This window comes from Anolis sagrei, chromosome 1 (assembly GCF_037176765.1).
Source record: "Anolis sagrei isolate rAnoSag1 chromosome 1, rAnoSag1.mat, whole genome shotgun sequence".
In the NCBI taxonomy this organism is placed as follows: Eukaryota; Metazoa; Chordata; class Lepidosauria; order Squamata; family Dactyloidae; genus Anolis; species Anolis sagrei.
The window spans coordinates 133776909-133797486 of NC_090021.1; the positions used below are offsets into that span (position 1 = coordinate 133776909).

The window sequence follows — 20578 nt, forward strand, 5'->3', positions numbered from 1 at the left end:
AATAGGCTCTACCACTCATTACTTGCGTCATTAATAGTAGCAGTCTTACAACACCAAAAAGAACAACAAAAATTACTTCTCAAAACTTTCAGGTACAGATGAACCACATCAGATCAACATTTGTACCACATACATATTGTGTAAATTGAAGTATGGTCAACTTGAGTTTGGTGCTACTGTATATACTCATGGATAGATCAATCTCATCTATAAATCAAGGGCAAATTTGAGGGACAAAGTTGTGGATCTTAAAATGACTTATGGATAAACTGCAGATCATTCTACAGAGGGTGGCAGAAGATGAGAACTTAGTCCATCCTGGAAGATCCTAAAAGCAGCACTGACCCCCCTCCCCCCCCCCCCCAGTTTTCTGGGAAGAAGTGCCAAAGAACTGCGAGAGCTTCTGCCACTTTCCTACCCAGTCATTCAAAAAAGCGAGAAGTAGTGCCATGCCAGGGAAAGTTGAGGAGATGAGTGATTTTTTTAAGATCTCATGGGATGGATTAAGCTCTCGTCTTTTGCTACTCTACCCTGAATATTAGGCGATTCCTTTTTTGATAGACATTAAGGTATATAACTTACATTGAGCCATGGATAAGTCAAATCAGGTTTTTTTTGGAGCGATTTTATGACTACAGATTCTAAAGTTGTGCATGAGTATATAAAGTGCATATAAGAAATATTGGCACACGTTTGAATTGGGTTATTATTTTGGTGACTTCACCATATTGTGCCATGCCTTGAGTCATAAGGAGAGATAGATAATAAATAAAATTTATTATTATTATTTTAGAGAAGAATGTGTTTGTCTATGAATGACATCTGCACTATGAACTTAAAGGTTTTCATAATTTGCAGTTTTAAACTGTAAGTTTATGAACACAAACATTAAAACAATCTTTCAATCAGTATTTGAATTTGCAAATTAGAAAGAAACACTTCAGACTGTAAATCTTTTTCTTCTCTTTAGAAAAGATTTGGTGTCGGTGTACAGTTTAACGCACATCTCTAATCTCTTGTCCGGCTCCTTTGTAAGACTGCAAGTCGGAGAGCATGCTTTCTGAATCCTGTAAGACAGCATTGACTTGGTTCCATACTTCCCTTTCTCCATCTGACGGCTGAGCATCTAAGCAAAACACATAAAACATGTATTTTAATAAGTGTTGGCAGAGGTATACAAACACAATTAACTTCTGCAGATTACAGGAGACTGTTATTTGATTTATGCTTCATTGGGTAACAGACAATTCAGGTGATGCCTTGGTTTTCAGGTCAAACCTAAGTAGGATTACTTATATTTGTGGGATTACTTCTCTGTTCTACTCTCCAAAACACAGAAGATATAAAAATGATTATTTACAGAGAGAAACAAATGGACATCCATTAATTTAAATAAATTGCAACTAAGAAGAGATCATGGATCTCATCCAGTCCAGAAGCTGGATATATTATTTAACACATTCCTAGTGTGTATTTCTGGCCAAAAGTCAATGAAATTAATTCTAACCTGAAATGATGCTAGAAACTGCAAATAAAAAAAATCCCCCATTTAAGATAGTTCTGTGTTACGTCTTCTAATGCCATATTATATGCATGCCTAAACATCCCAAATAAAAGATCTATCACCAGCAAATCTTATTGCTAAAGATAGCAGTCCACCCTTCACAAAATCAACAAATACTCATTAATTAAAAGAGATTTTCCTGAGCAACTATGCTACTTAAAATAGAGCCGACTCTACTTAGCTTCCAAAATCAGATGTGGTCTGGTGCCTTTAGGGAGCTTAACTGCTCACTACCGATGGGCAATTTCAAGACACTTACTCTCATTTCCTATTGTTCTTTAAACAGGGCTTAAACTGGATAACTCTTCAGAAAGGGATACAATCTAGAACAAATGGCTAGTCTACATCACCTGGAAAATGTCTGGAACTAGTGGTCTGCCAGAATCCTACACATTGAGCACTAATTTCAGTTAGATATACCGGCTTTGGTTTTTCCAAGTAAGTTACGGCTTCCTGGGGTGAGTTCTGAGAGAGGATTCATGATCTTTCCCAGAACCACAGCACACAAATAGCGGAAGCTTATTGTTGACATCTCCAAAACAAATGGAAGCCAAAACCACCCACTCCCTGCTTGTTGTTGTTGTGTGCCCTCAAGTTGTTTTTAGCCTATAGTAACCCCACAAAGATCCTATCATAGGGCTTTCTTGGCAAGGTGTGTTCACAAGAAGTTTGGCATTGCCTTCCTCTGAAGCTGAGGGAGTGTGATTTGTCTAAGATCACCCAGTGGGTTTCATACCTGATCCATACATTTAGGAAAAGAGTCCTTTTGGTAATAAGTTTCTTATGGCAGCTGATGGCTATATCCACTTCCCTCTTTGCCCAGTTGTTGCTTATGTTGCTTCAACTGAACTACAGTAAAGGCACAACACAAATGCATTTGTTGGAACAGATGCATTCCAATGCTTTCAAAGATTCATGAATTCATGGTCATTCCACCACAAAGAAGAATGCATGGAAATTAGGATCCAGTTATTGCTGGATTTTATCTGCAATATGCTCTAGCCATTACAGCCAATGGTCAGGCATGATAGGAGCTGTAGACCAACACCACTCATGTTCCAACAATACCTTGGTCTCTTGGTGGGTAATAATCAAATTACTTAACTTTGCCTTGTCTGATCACTCAAATTGAGGGTTCAATACGGGCAAAAACATATACTTCAATGCTTTGAAAATACATTCAGTGTATTAATGACCTCCCACTCTAGTAGAGTATTTAGTATACCTATCTATATCATATGGTTTCTATATCAATGAATATGGAGGACTATTAATCCCCACCCCTCAAGGACCAGTATCACTAAATCTATTCCTTTCTTTCTTGGAAATTCTCCATGGGCCAGCAGCAGATAGCTCTTGGGCTACCATCAGTCTATGGACTAATACGTTAAACAACACTACAAGAGATATTTGATTCTTGTTTTAGTGAGCTTGGTCAGTGGTAAAAATAATGGAGAATGTAGTATATAGACCAGGGCTTGTGATCCCTTTTGACCGAGGGTATATAAAAATATAAAAAATCATACATTTCCTAATAACAAACCAGCATTTGCAAAGCTTGTTAAACAGGCTGGTTTTCCTTTTTATAAAGTACAGCTGAAGGATCGTCCAAGAGTCCACTGCAAACAGTGCACAACAGACTTGTATAAATGTAGAACAGCCACTAGGTAATGTTTAGAAAACGTTTACTGTTGCCAATTTTTTGGGATCCCAACACTGAGCTAAGGGGACCCAATTTGGGTCGCGACCCACAGTTTACAAAGCAGAGATATAGACTACAGCTTAGACAAGGTCTTCTGAACCATAATTCCAAGAATGTCCCAGCCTGTATAGCCAAGGGACACATAGGTTTAGGAACTATGGAAGCTGCAGTCCAAAAAAAGGGAACTTTCTGAAGCTCTATGAATGTATGTATTCCCTAAGCACAAACCCCAATATGCAACCTTCTGCATCATCCAAAGTTCCCTAAATCAGTCATGATGTGTGTTTATTTAATATTCCAAAACCTTCATGGAACAAGGCTTGGAGATCAATTTTGGGGATTGCAAGAAGGACTCCCCCTGAAGATAAGTTTATTCCAGCTTCACATAATCAAATGAAAGGCTTCCAATATTTAAATGCAGCTATAAAATCTAACAGTACACATTTTATGAGAAAAATGCCTGCTGCAAAATAGCCTTAAGTGTTCAGAATTCGGCTTACTGGTTATTAATTTTCGGCAGGTATAAGGTCTAAAAAGGCCTAGAGAGATCCTTAGTTTTAACAAGATTCAGTGTGATGGAATTCACTGCAGGTGCAAAAAAAGGGGGCCTTCATTAGGAGGGTGAACTGCAGACCCTAAAATGATCTAAGATTTTGCCCCATCATTTCAGCAATGCTGAATGTCAGAATTTGGCTAGCAGAATTATTTTTAAAAAGCCCTTCACACACATCAGGGGAGAAGTTATTTTTCTGGCCTACTATTCCTATAATGCCAGCCAGTGGCCATGTTAGCTATGGATTTCTGGGAAATGTCATAAAAAGCCTCACCTCTCCAAGCTCTGAATGTCAGTGCATACTGAACAAGTCATCCTGTTTTTAGAACACAGGCAAGCCCGTCACACACATTTGCATGTTGTATGTGTTAAATGGTACAGATAGCTAATTAGGAGTGAAACAGTACATCCCAAGATAGTCTTTAATCATGTTTGTGGGCTGAAAATATGAACCCAAAATTGACCTGAACAATTGGCGAGAATGAAAGAGTCGACCTGAACAACTGAGATTGCCAGGGGCTGAGAATATGTTTAATTTCCACATAAATAATGTTTCCAACAGAAGTCAATTTCTTCTGTGCAAACCTATTCAGAGCTGTCAGTCTGTTCAACGGAAACTGACAATTAGAGCAATCGGAAACATGGCTACAGTGGTGACAAATCCAGAGAGAGGAACATTGCTTTTTCAAATTATGACAAAAAGAATCCCCTAGCCAGCAAGGTCTATGCTTGCTCAGGGCTTTTGGAATTGTACTCCAAAAAGTAACTTCTCCTGGACAAAACTTGCCTATTAACTCACACAGTTAAGGACTTAACCACCAGAGAGAAAGGGAAAAGAAGGGGAAAAGGAAGAAGTACGACAATGAGAAAAAGAAAGAAAAGGAGAATCAGGAGAAAGAGAGGGGGAGGGAGAAAGAAAAGTAGAAAGAAAAAGATAATTGAAAGGTTCACCTCTGTTCTACCTCTTTCCTTTTCTAAAGTAAGCTTCCGAACTGAAAAGCCGCCATCAGTCCTAAGTACAGCAAAACATATAGGCAGTCCCCGAGTTACAAACATCCAACTTACAAATGACTCATAGTTAAAAATGGGGGTGAGATAACAGGAAGTGAGAGAAATCTACTTCTAGGAATGGGAATTCACTCCTGAAAGAGCTTTCATGGGGAAAAGGTGCCTCCCCTAAAGCTTTCTCACCAATCCTTGTTTCCACAACCAGTCAAATTTTTCAAAATTCAATAATCTCTGGGAAAGAAAATAAGGCGAAATCTTCTGAACAGGGGCACAGACAGTAAAGGAAATCACACAGAGGTTTTCACTCTTTCCTATGCTATCCAAAGCTTTAAAAATGCATTTGGAAGGAGTTATACTTTAAAAATGTACCTGTTCTGACTTACGTACAAATTCAACTTAAGAACAAACCTACAGACCTACCTTGTTCATAACCTGAGGACTGCCTGTATATAGAAAAGTTTGTGCAAACATACTGTATTGAAAAGTATCAGGACTCAAAACATCTTGGTTCTGAAAAATAGTTTTGACCTCCATTTTTCTACAAAAGAGGAGATTTTTGAGAGGGAGAAGGTATTTTTGAAATAAACCACAAGCAATGTCATGTTAGATATATCCAAGAGGTTTGCCCTATAAAATGTTAAGTTTTATTTATTTGGCAGTCATTCTGCCATTTGTTTTCTTAAGTTAGTGATTCTCAACCTGTGGGTCCCCAAATGTTTTGGCCTTCAACTCCCAGAAATCCTAACACCTGGTAAACTGGCCGGTATTTCTGGGAGCTGTAGGCCAAAACACCCGGGGACACACAGGTTGGGAACCACTGCCCTAAGTGCTGGTTTTGTCCACTAAGCATTCACCCTCTTACCTCTCATGCCCCAGTGACTTTTGAAGGCCACGGGCAATTTATAACTCCTTAAAACAGAAAAATCTATTCATGTTGAAGTTATACAAAGTGCTTTTTTTCACCTTCTTTACTTTTCTGAACACTCAAGAGATTGTGCAATATTCCAATTGGCTATATGTTTCACTTTGAGAATCAAGATAGCATAAACATTTGACAAACCACAACCTTGTCACTAGAAGAGGTATTCAAGTTTTGGGATGGTCCATGCCAATGGTGGGAAATGTGTCATCCTCAAGTTTGACCTCATTTCACATTGACCTTATTTTTTCCTTCTGCTCATATCTACTGAAAGTGATGGAAACTGGAGAACCACAGGTTCCTCACATATACTTTAGATGCCCTATAGATAAAGGATCATGCTATGGGGGCAATCCAGCAGTGTAATCACTTCCCATTTTAGTTTATGTTTTAGGAAGCTATCAGGAAGGGACTCTCGTTTAATGTTTTGTGTCTGTATTCTTCAGGGAAATGCAATTTTGTGCAAACTCATCCCTTCTCATTTAAACCATAGATGGGGAACTTTTAGCCTTCCAGATGTGGTAAAAACTTTCCAGTAGTGGAAATTCTCCAGAAGTCCTTGACCTATGGTTTAAACCACACTTTACAAAGCCACTTCTCCAATCATTTGCTAATGAATGGTCAGTTCTCTTATAACTATCCTATTTAATTCCATGATAGAAATGGTCCCAATAACCTACAAATGACCACAGGTAGCCTTCTACAAGATTACCAGGAAGATTTGAGGGTGCAAGTGTTTAGACAAATTTATGTATTTATTTTTGATTAATGTAACACAGATGTGGATTTGAAACAGGCAGAGCAGCTGCTACAAAGTTCTTTCCACAAAACGTGAGTTACAAAATAGATCAGCTTTTGCTGAAAAATAACAGTCACCTGTCTCGTCTGTGTTTTTTTAAAAATATATATATAGGAATCAAAGCTGAGATGTAACATATCTTTAGTGGATGAAGTGAGTCTAGCGGACTCGCTAATAAGTTTCCAAGGCAGTGCTCAAGCTACATGCATATAGATAGTAAGCAGAAAGCCTGCATTAGTTGTAATTCAATGCAAGATGTGATTAGATAATTAACATGCAGAGTATATATTTCATCAAGTAATCTGTACAGAGCTAACAAAAATGCAACCAAGGGTTCATTTCATTTGCTATATTTTTTTTTACACTTCATGAAGGCAATCCTACTGAATCACATATTGACAACATATACCCCATCTATGTGTGACCTGTGACTTCTCCAGTTCATAAACAGATTATCTTCCTTGCTGCCAGCTGTTTAGAAATGTGCCACACAATGTGCTCCTTAACTCTTCCCTGTGTCAATGAGCTGGACCATAAAGTTGGGAGAAGCACACAATAAGAGCACAACATGCAAGAATTGAAGATGATATGCATCCTTTCCACATGCATAGATGGGATTGGCAGGGAGATCCATAAGCTGGAAGTGGGATCCAGTCCCTACCTACTGGGGACTCATTGTGTCTACAACTGGCCTATGACCCCTCAATCCCCTCAGTCTCCATGCTGTACTCAGGGATGAAAAAGGTTATGTACCTCTGCATTCATAAAAAAAATCATAATAAATTCATAAAAGGTTTAAAAAGTGCCATCTACACCAATAGCAGGCAACTGTACAAGGCCCAGAGGCCAATTTCCCTCCACCTTCAACCCACTATGGGGCGCATAACCCATAGCACTCGCAGATACCTGTATCTTCCTCAGAGTAAGGAATGGAAATGATGCCACTTCACTTTCTGTTGACCATTTTAAGAAGGATCCAGACAAAAACAGATTGATTGTGAGGAAGGGGAGTCTGTTTACACATATCTGAAGGAGCGTTCCATTGGGTGTTCAGGCCTTAAAATCACACCACAATCCTACTAATTTAAAATTGAAGGATTGGTAGTCCTTTGGGTCAGGCAGAGGGGTCAAGGGCCACAAAAATGGGGTCCAGGTGTCACAAGTCCCGTAGGCCATATACTACTCAATGTTGGACTAATCCATTATTTAGCATTATCCTTCATAGACAGATACATCCAAAATATTTTTCAGAAAATGTAAGAGCAATATATTAAAATCTCAGAGCTGTATCAGAAATCTCTGAGCTTCGCTCTCTTTCTTTGTATTTATTTATTTATTTATTTGCTTTATTTCTATACCGCATATTTCAGCCCAGACAGGCGTAAGAGAAAAAGATATCTCCTTCCATATATACTATGCATAACAGCATTCTATTAGTCTGTAGGCATTTAAGTAAATTGTTAAAAGGGCAAAGCCAAGCAAAGTCTCTTCCAAATACAGCCAAGCTAAATATAATTACCAATTTGCACAGACTGTGGTAAGGACAGAGTAAGGGAGGGCAAGCATTTGACCTTGAGATCAGTTCATCTTTGTCCCTACAGGGAAAACCCAGGAAGGAAATATAGGTCTTGAAGGTATCCAATTAGATTCATTTAAGCTTTCTGTTCTTTGTAAATACAGTACAACCCCATATGCGTATAGATGACATAGGCAGTCTTACTTATCCATGGTTTTTAATTAGGCCCTGCTGTATGTGTTATAACCTGATATTTATCCCATTGAAAATAATAGGGCTCATCATTATTATCCATGTTTTTGTTTGTTTGTTTTTTGTATCCATGTGAAATCCAGGAGCATTAATATAGGGGCTATACGGTAGTAACAGGATATTTCAGTATCAAAACCATTATATCAAACATTTACCATCCCGGAATATAAATCAATGCCAGTTGATTAGCGAAGTACTTTTTAATTAGTGCTTTAAGAACAGCAAAAAAATAGTTGGGATTTGCGACAAGCTGAGTAGCTAGTATTTGGGACTAAGCAAGAAAAGTACAAGTGTTGTGCACTGTACTTCTTGTTTGTTAAGAGGAATAACACATGCAATTATTACAGGGATAAAGAACCCGAGAAAATGAAGCAAGCCAGGCAATGAGTTTTGCTCACTTTCAAAGTCAAGGAAAAAAAATGGCCCTTGATCAAACTCTGTGCAAGTGAGAACTTTTAAAAGATTTCCCATTTGGTTCCTGGAAAATAGAAAAGGAACAGGAAAAGTGCTCAGACAACAACTCTTAAAAGCATTGGGTTAGATCATTTGTATTGCTTGAACATGTTTATCTGTCAACGCAAATCAAGCTTAAACATTCCTTTCTCAACCAGTTCCTAAATCAGGGAAAATGACGTTCCAATCTTTGAACTTACTTTCAAAATCCAGGAAAAAATGTGGGTAGTTTTCAATTTCCCTGGTAAGGACTTTAAGAAGATTACCCATACCAGCAAACCTAGTGAATGCAACAAAATCATAAAGAGTTATATATGCAAAATTAGAATGTTGAAAATAGTAAGGGCTTGACATGCATTGCTTTTCTGATTGTTTCGGATACTGAATTCTCTTTGGATTTTGCAACAGCTCTATTGGCATGTATACAGTTGGGATCCAAATCTAGACATGAAATTCATTTATGTTTCATATACACCTTATACCAGTGGTTCCCAACCTTTGATCTTCTAGTTGTTTTTGGACTTCAACTCCCAAAAATCCCAGCCAGCTTATCAGCTGTTAGGAATTTTGGGAGCTGAAGTCCAAAATACCTGGAGGACCAAAGGTTGGGAACTACTGCCTTATACACTTAGCCTGAAGCTATTCTTATCCACAATATTTTAAATAATCTTGTGTATATTCAACCATTAAAAACCATGGGTGTTGCTATCTCAGCTAGCCATGTGATCAACTTTGGATCTTGGGATTATTCTGGAACTCTGGATAAAAGATGCTTAGCCTATATATCCAAGGAACACAAAACATATATTCACACAAAATGTATGTGATCATAGCTGTAATCTATAGCGTTGATTGTTTTCTGTTCCTTTCAGAGTAGCCATTGAGAATGGCTTACATTTTCATATTGGCAAGCAATCCAATGTTTCTGAATAAATAATTTTCACTGTGTTGTTTGCCATGCCAAATTAACTCATAATTGATTTTAGATGTAAATGCAATGTTAGTTATTAAATACATGTTGAACAATCAATTTTATGTACTGAAAAAATCCTAGAAGGTTCAACAAAGCATTGATTAATCATATTAAAAGGAAAACTTCAAGTTACTCTAATATTATCTAAAATGGGATCTCTTCATAGGCTGAAATTAAAAGTTGCTAAAGACAGCCACATTAGGAGCATTTCACCAATATTTATAAGAAATTTATCATTGAAAGAGGTATGAACAACAGAAGGCTCACTGGTGAAATCGAATATGATGTGATGATATATACCGTATATACTTGGTGTAAAAGTCAAGCTTTTCAGCCCTTTTTTAGGCTGAAAATTCCCCCTTGATATAAACTTTAGTCAAATTTATTTATTATTTTACTGTTATTAATATTATTATTGTTATTACATTTACATTATTTTACTCTATTATTATTATTATTACTACATTTACTTTATTTTACTCTATTATTATTTTATTACATTTATTACTTTACTCGATTATTATATTATTACTTCACTTTATTATTATTAGTACATTTATTATTTTACTCTATTATTATTGGAAGGTTACATAAGAACATTTACATTGAAGAAGGTTAGAATGATTTAATCAGAGTTGGAAAACCTTATCTTAAATTGCAGTTTTATGTAAATGTTCAAAAACATTTAACCTACAAATGCCTCAATTAATGTAGTTTTATTGGTAACTATCTTTACTTTGAAATTTAGCAGTAGCTGCTGCATTTCCCACCCTCGGCTTATACTCGAGTCAATACGTTTTCCAAGTTTTTTGTGGTAAAATTAGGTGCTTTGGCTTATATTAGGGTCGGCTTATACTCGAGTATATATGGGGCATTAATTTCCAACTACCAATACAATCCAGTCTTCCGTATTTTGTGTACACATATTGTGGTTACAATACATTTACTCTCTCTCTAGTAGGAGGCATGTCAAACCCTTTCAATTAGTAACATTTTGCATACAATGTATTAAAACATGCAAGATCAACACAACTTTAAGAAAGCATAACCAGATTAAAAGGAAGTAAGAGGGGAAATCACATTTGCTTTTTCAAATCAAAGTTTGAAATCTGATGCAACAAGGGTAAAAAAGTTAACATACAACTAAAACTTTGAAAGTTATTACAAACTTTGTACTTAATCCTCTCTAAGCTTCACACTATTGCTGATCTCACCATGCATAAGGGACAGTATACAGAACACAAATCATGCTTTGAAAACATCAATTTATCTCTGAGTGTAATGTAATTAGGGATTACATGCTTTCAATGTTAATTTAAAAAGAAACTTACCTCATTATTAAAATGAAATTAAATTAAACCCCAGAGTGTATTTAATTCCAAAGCCACAACACCTCTCATTCGTATCTCGGCATTGTTATTCAAGACAAATGGTAATAGCAATGCCTGAACATACAGCAGCCTATACCAGGGGTTCATCCACACTGTACAATTATAGTGATTTTATTGCACTTTAACTACCATGCGTGCTTCCAATGGAATTCTGGGGTTAGGAGTTTAGACCATATACATCAGAAAAGCTCTCTAAATGTCCTTCCCAAGTTGTCAATCCCAGGACTTTATAGGATGGAACCATGGCAGTCAAAGTGGAATAATAGTGCTATAATTCTGGCATGTGAAAGGAGGTACTGGACAACAAAAACAGGGTTCTTTCTAAGGGCAAAAACTACAAACTTACACTTCAAAACTAATGTATTATTAATTATTTACTTCACTTCTACCCTGTCTTTCTCAACCTGAAAGGGAACTCAAGTCAGCTAATACTCAGGACACAAAAAAGTTGATTTTGTAGATACAAGTTCTCAGAACCCTCTCGCCAATGGCTGTTCAAGTTTGGGGACTCTGTTGAGATCTTTAGCCTTCTCTGCTGACAGATACAGGTGACTCACCAAACTGCAACCTCCAGGATTCCATAGCATTGAGCCACAGATGTTAAAGTGGTATCAAACTGCATTTCAGCGTAGATGCACCCTAAGGCAGTATCTCCAGACAATTAACAAGGGGTGTTCCATGTGTGCTCTTTGCATTTCCACATAACATCTATGATTATGCTCTATCCCACTTTGTCTCAAGCCTACTGATATGTGCAGGACACCACTGGAAATACATTTTCCCTCTTTCCCCTGAATTTGACAGTCACAACCAATTCATTTTTCTTTTCAGTCCCATGAAAAGCACACAGCTTTGGGGACTACAGTTTCTAGAACTTGCTTCCTAATCAAAACATTACACACAGATTTGTGTCATCTCTCCCACAAAGAAAAATATCTACGCTTTTTATTCTTTGCTATAAATAGTTTAAATGCAAAATTGTGAAGCTATATGTTTGTTAACATGTATTTTTCCCATAGTGGTTGGTGGTTTCCATATCAATAGGATACTGAATACACTCTTAGTTTTTGTACTAATTTTAAAGAACTTATCCAAGGTGCTGAAATTATTTTGGGAATTGGGTGCAGCATTTCAGATAGTTTGTTTACAGTTCAGGTTAAAACATACAACAGGTTTGACTCTTATGGAGCCACCAGCTTCAGCTGATCTTCCACTACACACAATGTTATTGTTCCACTAGTCTTCATCTACTGGAAGAAGAAAGGTTGTGGGCCACATAGTTAACTAAGCCAGAAGGTACCATGAGAGCATGTGGACCCCACTTTCAGCCCCATAACAAGTTTGACCCTTTTCCCTTCTTAGAAGTCACCAATTTAATGACATTTTCCCTTAACACAGATCCAGTTTCATATGCACTCTAAGGTCCATTAGAGCAAGTGAATGGATGAGTATAAATGGGGGACCTTTTAACTCTACATAATTATAGCACTATAATGCTGTGAGGGACATTCAGAATTTCCCAGACAGGAAGCTACAATTGATTAGAAATTGAATGGAAAAATTGAGTGAATACAGTTCCTCCACATTTTCAGGTTTCACTTTTGTGGATTTGATTATTTGCAGATTTGATTAACATGGTCTCTCTATGAATCTCTAAGGTGCACCAGTGCAACTTTATCATCAGCATCCATCAGAAGCTGATCACAGAATCGCACTGCAGGACCTACAGATTCTTAGAGAGGTGTTCTCCCAGGTAAAAAGAAATTCAGTGTTTTTTAATGCAAGCTTTCATGGGGACCCTGAGCCTCTAGCACCAGTGAATATGGAAGACTGATTGTAATTAGATCTAGAATGAAAAAGGGCAGAAAAGCAGTTTAAACAACAGCCTACTACATAGAAGCAAAAGCTGGAATTTGGCTGAGAAGCAGTGAAGGTTTCTTTTCCAGCTTCTGACTCCTGCTGATTGACGTGACACAAAGGAGCAACCCATGTTAGGATGTTTTTCCCTCCACCGCTGGAAAATGATTATATTATAAGACAATTTAACTGTTGTTTCGGCTTTATTTCTCTTTCTACTGAATGCAAGCCTTATTCTTAAGATGGGCTTTTAGTTTGTTATGCACTTATTTAATTTATACAAAAACAGTTGTGCCACCATGTTGCGGTCCTTGGTGGACTAAGAGCCAATACAAAAACTCTGAAATAAAGTACGGGAAAACAAAGAGAGCATTCATTTTACTTCTTCTAAAAACTGCACAACATACAGTGTAATGTAGATATGATCAAAAGAGTTATTCGAGAAGCTCTTTTCTCATTATGAGATACTCATTTCTGAGAAGAGGGCCAGAACCTTGCTGCTGCTTCTGCTACACCATGATGGTGTCGGGTGGACAAAAAGTCAAGCAACCATGAAGGAAGTTATTTGAGAATAAGGCTGTGAATAGCTGGCAGATCTTGTCTATGTTTCCTTGGAACCACTTTGGAAAGTTCAACTGCAAATGTAACACACCAACAATTTTCTCACCAAAACTGGAGAGCAATTCCTATTGTTTCATGATCACTTGGGGAGGGGAAGACTAAAGCCTTTCCACCACCAAACCCAGCTGGGATTGTTGCCTTCGTGCCCCCAATACTGAGATGGAGATATGGACATGCTAGATATTTCCAGGCCACTGATCAGCATTGTAGTTTAGGGAGGATAAAGCGAGGGTATTGTCCCTACAAATAAGAACTCTGTTCTTCCCCTTCCGTGGGATTTTCCTTCTATCTCCCATTTTTTTGCATTGCAGAAGGTGATACACTGGGGCCTAAATACCCCAAATGCACCAGATCTTGGAAGCTAATAAGGGTCACCCAGTATTTGGAGAAACTGACAACAAGTAATAGATACCATAGGCTATATTTTCAGAGAAAGGAACAGGCCAAACCATCTCTAAGAACTTTTTGCCTAAGAAACTCCATTAAATTCATGGGGTCATCAAATGCAGACACAGACACAAAGAGGATTCTTGGATTTTTGGTGTTTACATTCCCTTGGTATATTTCCTGTCCCTCTTTATTGGGTTCCTAAGTACTCAACTGAAGGTTTAAGTTACCATAATACTAAAAAAAACCTGGGGACTGAAGGAATTGGGAGAAGGGTTCTTGCAGAGGGAAAAAGCCAACATCCCTGAGGAAAAGATGATCATGGGTTGGAGGGTGAGAAACTGGCAATAACGAATCATATGGGCTACACATGATGTCTTGGAAGGTGCATATAAGCAAACATATCCCATAACAAAGACACAGAGAAAGATCCACTATATCTGCTTTCCATGGCAATTTCATTTGAGCTATAATGTGGCTTCTGGTTTCTGTGATGGACAGAACTAGAATCACATTCAAAACAGGCCTGGTTTTCTAATTAATTCATTAGATCTCTTTTATCACTAGTCCCGCCTGCCCCTTGGCAATTCAACCCAACCATATAGATGAAGCATTAGCTAAATTCAAAGTTTACACTGTTTCTAATGAGAATAAATCCAATGTTTCCAGAAGGTGTTTTTTCAAAATAATCCTTGAAAACCACAGGGAGAGAGGGAGGGAAAGTGAGAAGGCAAGAGAAGGAGAATAATATTTACAGTGTAAGGGATTAGAGGATATTAGACAATGAGAGACGGCAGGCATTGATATGAGAGTAGCAGGGCTGCAAGGCTGACACAGCATGCGTAGCCATGAAGCTCAAAGATTTTTGTTAATAAATTAGCATAATACAAGAAACAAGAGTGAGGATACAGGATAAGGGGGTAGGAGTAAAAGAGAACATGCCATTCACTACAGTATCTCATTCCACACCACATTTTGAGCAACCTAAGTTTAGAGAGTTGCTAGCTGTTGCCTTTCATTTACTTATGTGGTTTTCCCTTCTTCTACTTCACTTCAGAGCAAAGCCTTAGAAGTGGCACAGAAAATTAAAATAATCAGAACCAGACCAGAATTTAGCAAGAAAATATCACTGTTCCTCTTTAGATGTTCACTGACCATTCACTGACCTGCTATATCTAGTAATGTCAACCCAGTATTAGTTGGATTACATCTGCACCAATCCCAAACTAAATTGAGGGAAGGCTTGTTCTGCACAGTAATTTGAAACACCAACTGCTTCTTCTCACATCATGCCAGTGTTGATGTGCTACGACAGAAATTACTCTAGACCTAGTTGCTACTTCTTTGATTCCAAGTAAAGCACACTTAGGCTGACTTTACAGTTTAGAATTAATGTAATTTGACATCAGCTTAACTGCTACGGCTCAATGCCGTGAAATCTTGGGATTTGTAGTTTGGAGAAGCACCAATACCTTTCAGCAGAGAAGGCAAAAGACTTTGTGAAACAACAACTCTCATGATTTCAAATTACTGAGCCATGGCAGTTAAAGTGGTGTCAAACTGCATTCATTCTACAGTGACAATGATCTAAATATCCAAAAAAAGAACTAATGAGAGGCATTCAATCTTAAACAATATAGATCTAGATTGTTTAGGACTTTAAAAAACTGCAACAGCACTTTGCAAGGAGAACCTTAATTGGTATCCAGTAGTGCTCCCTTAAGGTAAAGGTAAAGGTTTCCCCTGACATTAAGTCTAGTCATGTCCAACTCTGGGGGGTGGTGCTCATCTCCATTTCTAAGCCAAAGAGCCAGCATTGTCTGTAGATGCCTCCAAGGTCATGTGGACAGCATGACTGCATGGAGTGCTGTTATCTTCCCGCAGATCTACTCACCTTTGAATGTTTTCAGACTGCTAGGTTGGCAGAAGCTGGGGCTAACATCAGGAACTCACCCCACTCCCCGGATTCGAATCACCAACCTTTCGGTCAGCAAGTTCAGAGCTCAGCGGTATAACAAGGAGGTCTAGTGCTCCCTTAAAACTTGTATAAAATGGTTTCTTAGGGACCTGATAAAGTTCATTGATCTCAGCATTTTGGCTACATTTCCTGTGAAATTTGGAACAGGAAATTTCACCCTTATCAGTATGCCTAACAGCCCCATCAGAAAAGTGGAATACCACTTCTGTTTGATGACAAGGACAGAACCCTTCCAGGCATGGTGCTCCTGATACCGAAGTTAGTGAGGAAGACCTTAAACATGGCAACTCACCTTGTTGTTATTGTTGTTAATTTATCTTTATTCCACATTTGCAAATGCAGTGTAATAGGCTAATTTAGATCCATGGAACGACTGGAAGATGCGACTGGAAAATTATTTTAATAATGAGATGCTGAGCACTTGTGTTTTTATTATTTTTATTGTTTCTACTGTTTTATATGACTTATATTATATGTTAATATTTTTAATTATATTTTATGTTGCTGGAGGCATTGATTGCCGACTCTAAACCACCTTGAGTCGCCTTCGGACTAAGAAAGGTGGTATATAAATATGGTAAATAAATAAATAAATAAATATTTTGAGTGAGTCTCAGTCTCAGTCAAAATAAATATTTTGACTGAGACGGAGAGCAAGGGGTAAACATGGTTTCCATGATCTGGCATTTGAGAGGGTGGGGGGAGCTTTGCCCATGCTGCTCTGTGTGCCACGGAATCCTTTCCTTCAGACGCTCAAATACTGCTTAAGCAGGAAGTGTAGCAGCTACTATTGATTATCACTTCCTACAATGATGTTCATATTGATCAGTGCACCCAAGATCTCTAATGAAACTAGAAGAATTAAAAGAGAAATTTGGGAGAGATGAGAAGTGAGAATTGGTAGCCTTACCTACTAAAGGAACATGACACTTGCAGAGTTTGATTCATTATTTGATAGAAATAAGTGCAACTGAATTTAGTGAAGTTTAGTTATGTTAGCTGGCCATTCACATTTACAGGCTTGTCTATTATGGATTTGATTGTTTGCACTTTTGATTAAAATAGTCTCTAGGGGAATCTCTAGGACCTTCACCATAATCAACTTCATGATGGAAGACTGAGATATTCCTATAGAAAATATGTCACTAAGAACTCCTGGGAGATAGTAACAGTAAAAGTTTCCCCTTGACATTAAGTCTAGTTGAGTCCAACTCTGGGGGGTGGTGCTCATCTCCATTTCTAAGCCAAAGAGCCGGCATTGTCTGTAGACGCCTCCAAGGTCATGTGGCCGACATGACTGCATGGAGCATTACCTTCCCACCAAAGTGGTGCCTATTGATCTAATCACATTTGCATGTTTTCAAACTGCTAAGTTGGCAGAAGCTGGTGGTAACAACAGAAGCTCACCCATCCGCGGATTCGAAACACCAACCTTTCGGTCAGCAGAAGTTCTGCACCTTTGTGGTTTAACTAGCTGCACCACTGCAGCCTCTAATTTGACTGCATTAAACGATCTATAGTGATCATTTAATGCTGTTTGAAGCTCAAATGGCCGTGGCCAGACAACAGGGTCCCAAAAAAAAAATGCACAAGAAAACCCTTAATGCACATCAGTACTCTGTGGTTTGTGTAATCGCCATTTGGATCTCAAACTGGTTCCAAGATTCCCTATGTAATCATCTGTATAATGAAACCACATTCTTCAATATCAATTAGAAACTGCATTAAATGGTCAGTGTAGATGAGGCCTAGGTCTTTCAGTGCAATTCCATGGCTAATTTCCACTGGACGTAGATCATAAAGGTGTGCTAAATGATCTAGAGATTCTTAGAAAGGTGTTCTTTCAACTAAAAACAATTTTTTTTATTCTCAGTTTTTCCACTTTTTTTTTTTGGTTCTTGTATCCCAAACACCTGAAATTGTAAAAAGGCTGGTTGTAAAACTGCATCCTTCAATGATTACCTATTTTAGATGCCAGTGATACCTTTGTCTATGTTGTATGCCATTGTTCGCTGTGTGTAAAAGGCACTGAATATTTGCCTCATATATGTACTTTGTGACAATGTCGTCTGTGCGAATTCAGAAAACCTACAAGCCACTCTAAACACCTTCGCAGAAGCATATGGGAAGCTCCGCCTGTCACCGAACATCGAGAAAACCAAAGTGCTCTTCCAGCAAAAGGCGCCAGCCAATCCCTCTCCAATGCCAGAAATACAGCTTAATGGTGTAACATTAGAAAATGTTGACCATTTCCAATACCTTGGCAGTCACCTCTCCACAAAAGTCAACACTGACACTGAAATACAACACCGCCTGAGCTCTGAGAGTGCAGAATTTTTCCAAATGAAGCACAGAGTATTTGAGGACCAGGACATCCGTAGGGATACCAAGGTGCTTATTTATAAAGCTATTGTCCTCTCAGCCCTGCTACATGCCTGTGAAACGTGGACTATTTACACATGCAACTCCTAGAACGATTGCATCAGTGTTGCCTCCGAAAAATCCTCCAAATCTCTTGGGAAGACAAGCAGACAAATGTCAGCGTGCTGGAAGAAGCAAAGACCACCGGCATTGAAGCGATGGTCCTCCGCCATCAACTCCACTGAACCGGCCACGTTGTCCGAATGCCTGATCACCGTCTCCCAAAGCAGTTGCTCTACTCCAAACTCAAGAACGGAAAACAGAATGTTGGTGGGCAGGAAAAGAGATTTAAAGATGGGCTCAAAGCCAACCTTAAAAACTGTGGCATAGACACCGAGAACTGGGAAGCCCTGGCCCTTGAGCGCTCCAGCTGGAGGTCAGCTGTGACCAGCAGTGCTGCAGAATTTGAAGTGGCACGAATGAAGGGTGAAAGAGAGAAACTTGCCAAGAGGAAGGCGTGTCAAGCCAACTCCGACTGGAACCACCTTCCACCTGGAAACCAATTCCCTCAGTGCGGGAGAAGATGCAGATCAAGAATAGGGCTCCACAATCACCCATGGATCCACCCCCAGTACACCAATCTTGGAAGACAATCCTACTCAGACAACGAGGGATTGCCTAAGTAAATAAGTAAGTACGTTGTAATCTGCTCTGAGTCCTCCCGGGGAGATAAAGCGGGATATCAATAAATTATATTATTATCATCATTATTATTATTATCACTGCTACTATTATTATTACATAATATGATGGCTTGTTTAATTTGGTACTAATGTTTAATTCATGTAACTCGTTTTACTTCATATGTGAGCTGCCTTGGGTTCCATTAGGAGAAAGGAAAGAAAAAAAATAAACAAATCCTTTAACACCTTGCACCCAAAACAATGCATCCCAAAGTGAAGCCCGTATCGAAGGAAGACATCTGCACTTATTTTAAAACTACCCATAACATTTTTTGCTCCATTTAATTTTCTTTTGGTTCTTCTTTTGACTATTCGCAGGCAATCGGAGAAGGGAAGAATAGTGGTCTACAGGAAACACGCCTAGAGCTGTCCAGCCCATGCACACTTTTTATTATTAATAGTGAACAGATCACATAGCAGCTGGACACATATTAATGAACAAGAAGTATCACCTCTGCATTGCATCCTGGCTGAAACAGTAGAAATTCTTGGGCAAGACATCAATCAGGTTTAACTAGAGAAAGGCTTAACATCAGCCAGTCCTGTTCAATCAATTTATAGGGCAAACATTCTTATTGTGCCTTATAACAAGAGCCTATTGCCTAGAAAAGGCAAAATAATGACTAGTCTGGCAGTAAAAAAAAAAAAAAAAAGCTCAGCAGCAGATTAAAAAAATGTTCTCAAATTCAAGCATGCACACATTCCAAGTGAAGAACTGTAAAATGTAAATAGTGGGGTTTTTTTCTAAGTAGCACATTTAATAGTAAGCAACTTGAAACTCATCTCAGTTTAGCAGTAAAATCCAGACAGTAACATCTTGTTAAGACAATTAAGTTTATACAAAGTCCCACTTATATATTCGAGATCAAGTCTGTCCTAAAGCGGCTAGTTTTAAGCCATGACAAATCCGCACGATGATTAATCACACACAGACACTCTTTATGGCAAATATCATTTGCTCCTTTCATAATGCTTGATGCACGTGACTTAAGTGATCTATTATACAAAGAAAACAGACATTGTTCAGTGATGTGAGCAAAGTTAAACATATGCACAGAAGTGGACATTGTGCAGTTGTTTGGACAACCCTGCAGTGCTACACAGTGGATTTCCTGTGAAGGAGACATTTAAAACTCACAGACCAGTCTATAGACATTTGCTCATTCAACATGGCTTCACGTGAAGGAAAGGGAGGGAAGGAGGAATGGAGAGAAATGGGGTGGGGGGAGCGGAAAGTCTGGCTCAGCATGGCTTTTATTAATTACATAGCACCCTCTGCTGTCTGACATTAAAATTAAAACGTCAATGTCATTCTTCCCCACCCCAACACCCAAAGGATTTGACTTGAACATGAATTCGGTACAACTGGTATTATATTCAGTAAGAGACACCCCACCACAGGATTGACACATCACAAAAAAAAAGATTAAAAACAGAAAGTGATAAAATATGTACTGAGTAGATTCTATATCAGGTGTGGGAAAAGCAAGGCCCAGGGGCC

The 20578-nt window shown here is 38.4% G+C and overlaps 1 protein-coding gene across 6 annotated transcripts in view; it reads right to left on the reverse strand.

The window, feature by feature from the left end:
- CYRIA (CYFIP related Rac1 interactor A) overlaps window positions 1-20578 on the reverse strand; it is a 56876-nt gene that overhangs the window by 14436 nt on the left and 21862 nt on the right. For 2 of the 6 annotated variants that reach the window (XM_067468678.1, XM_060787363.2), the window contains 2 exons: window positions 8967-9046; window positions 1005-1126 (listed from right to left, as the gene is read on the reverse strand). In XM_067468678.1, the coding sequence (XP_067324779.1) occupies window positions 1005-1126; window positions 8967-9036 (192 nt within the window). In that variant the 5' untranslated portion in view covers window positions 9037-9046. Of the gene's footprint in view, window positions 1-1004; window positions 1127-8711; window positions 8792-8966; window positions 9049-20578 lie in introns of those variants that run through there. The other 4 variants (XM_067468679.1, XM_060787387.2, XM_060787372.2 and 1 more) reach the window with 3 other exon arrangements.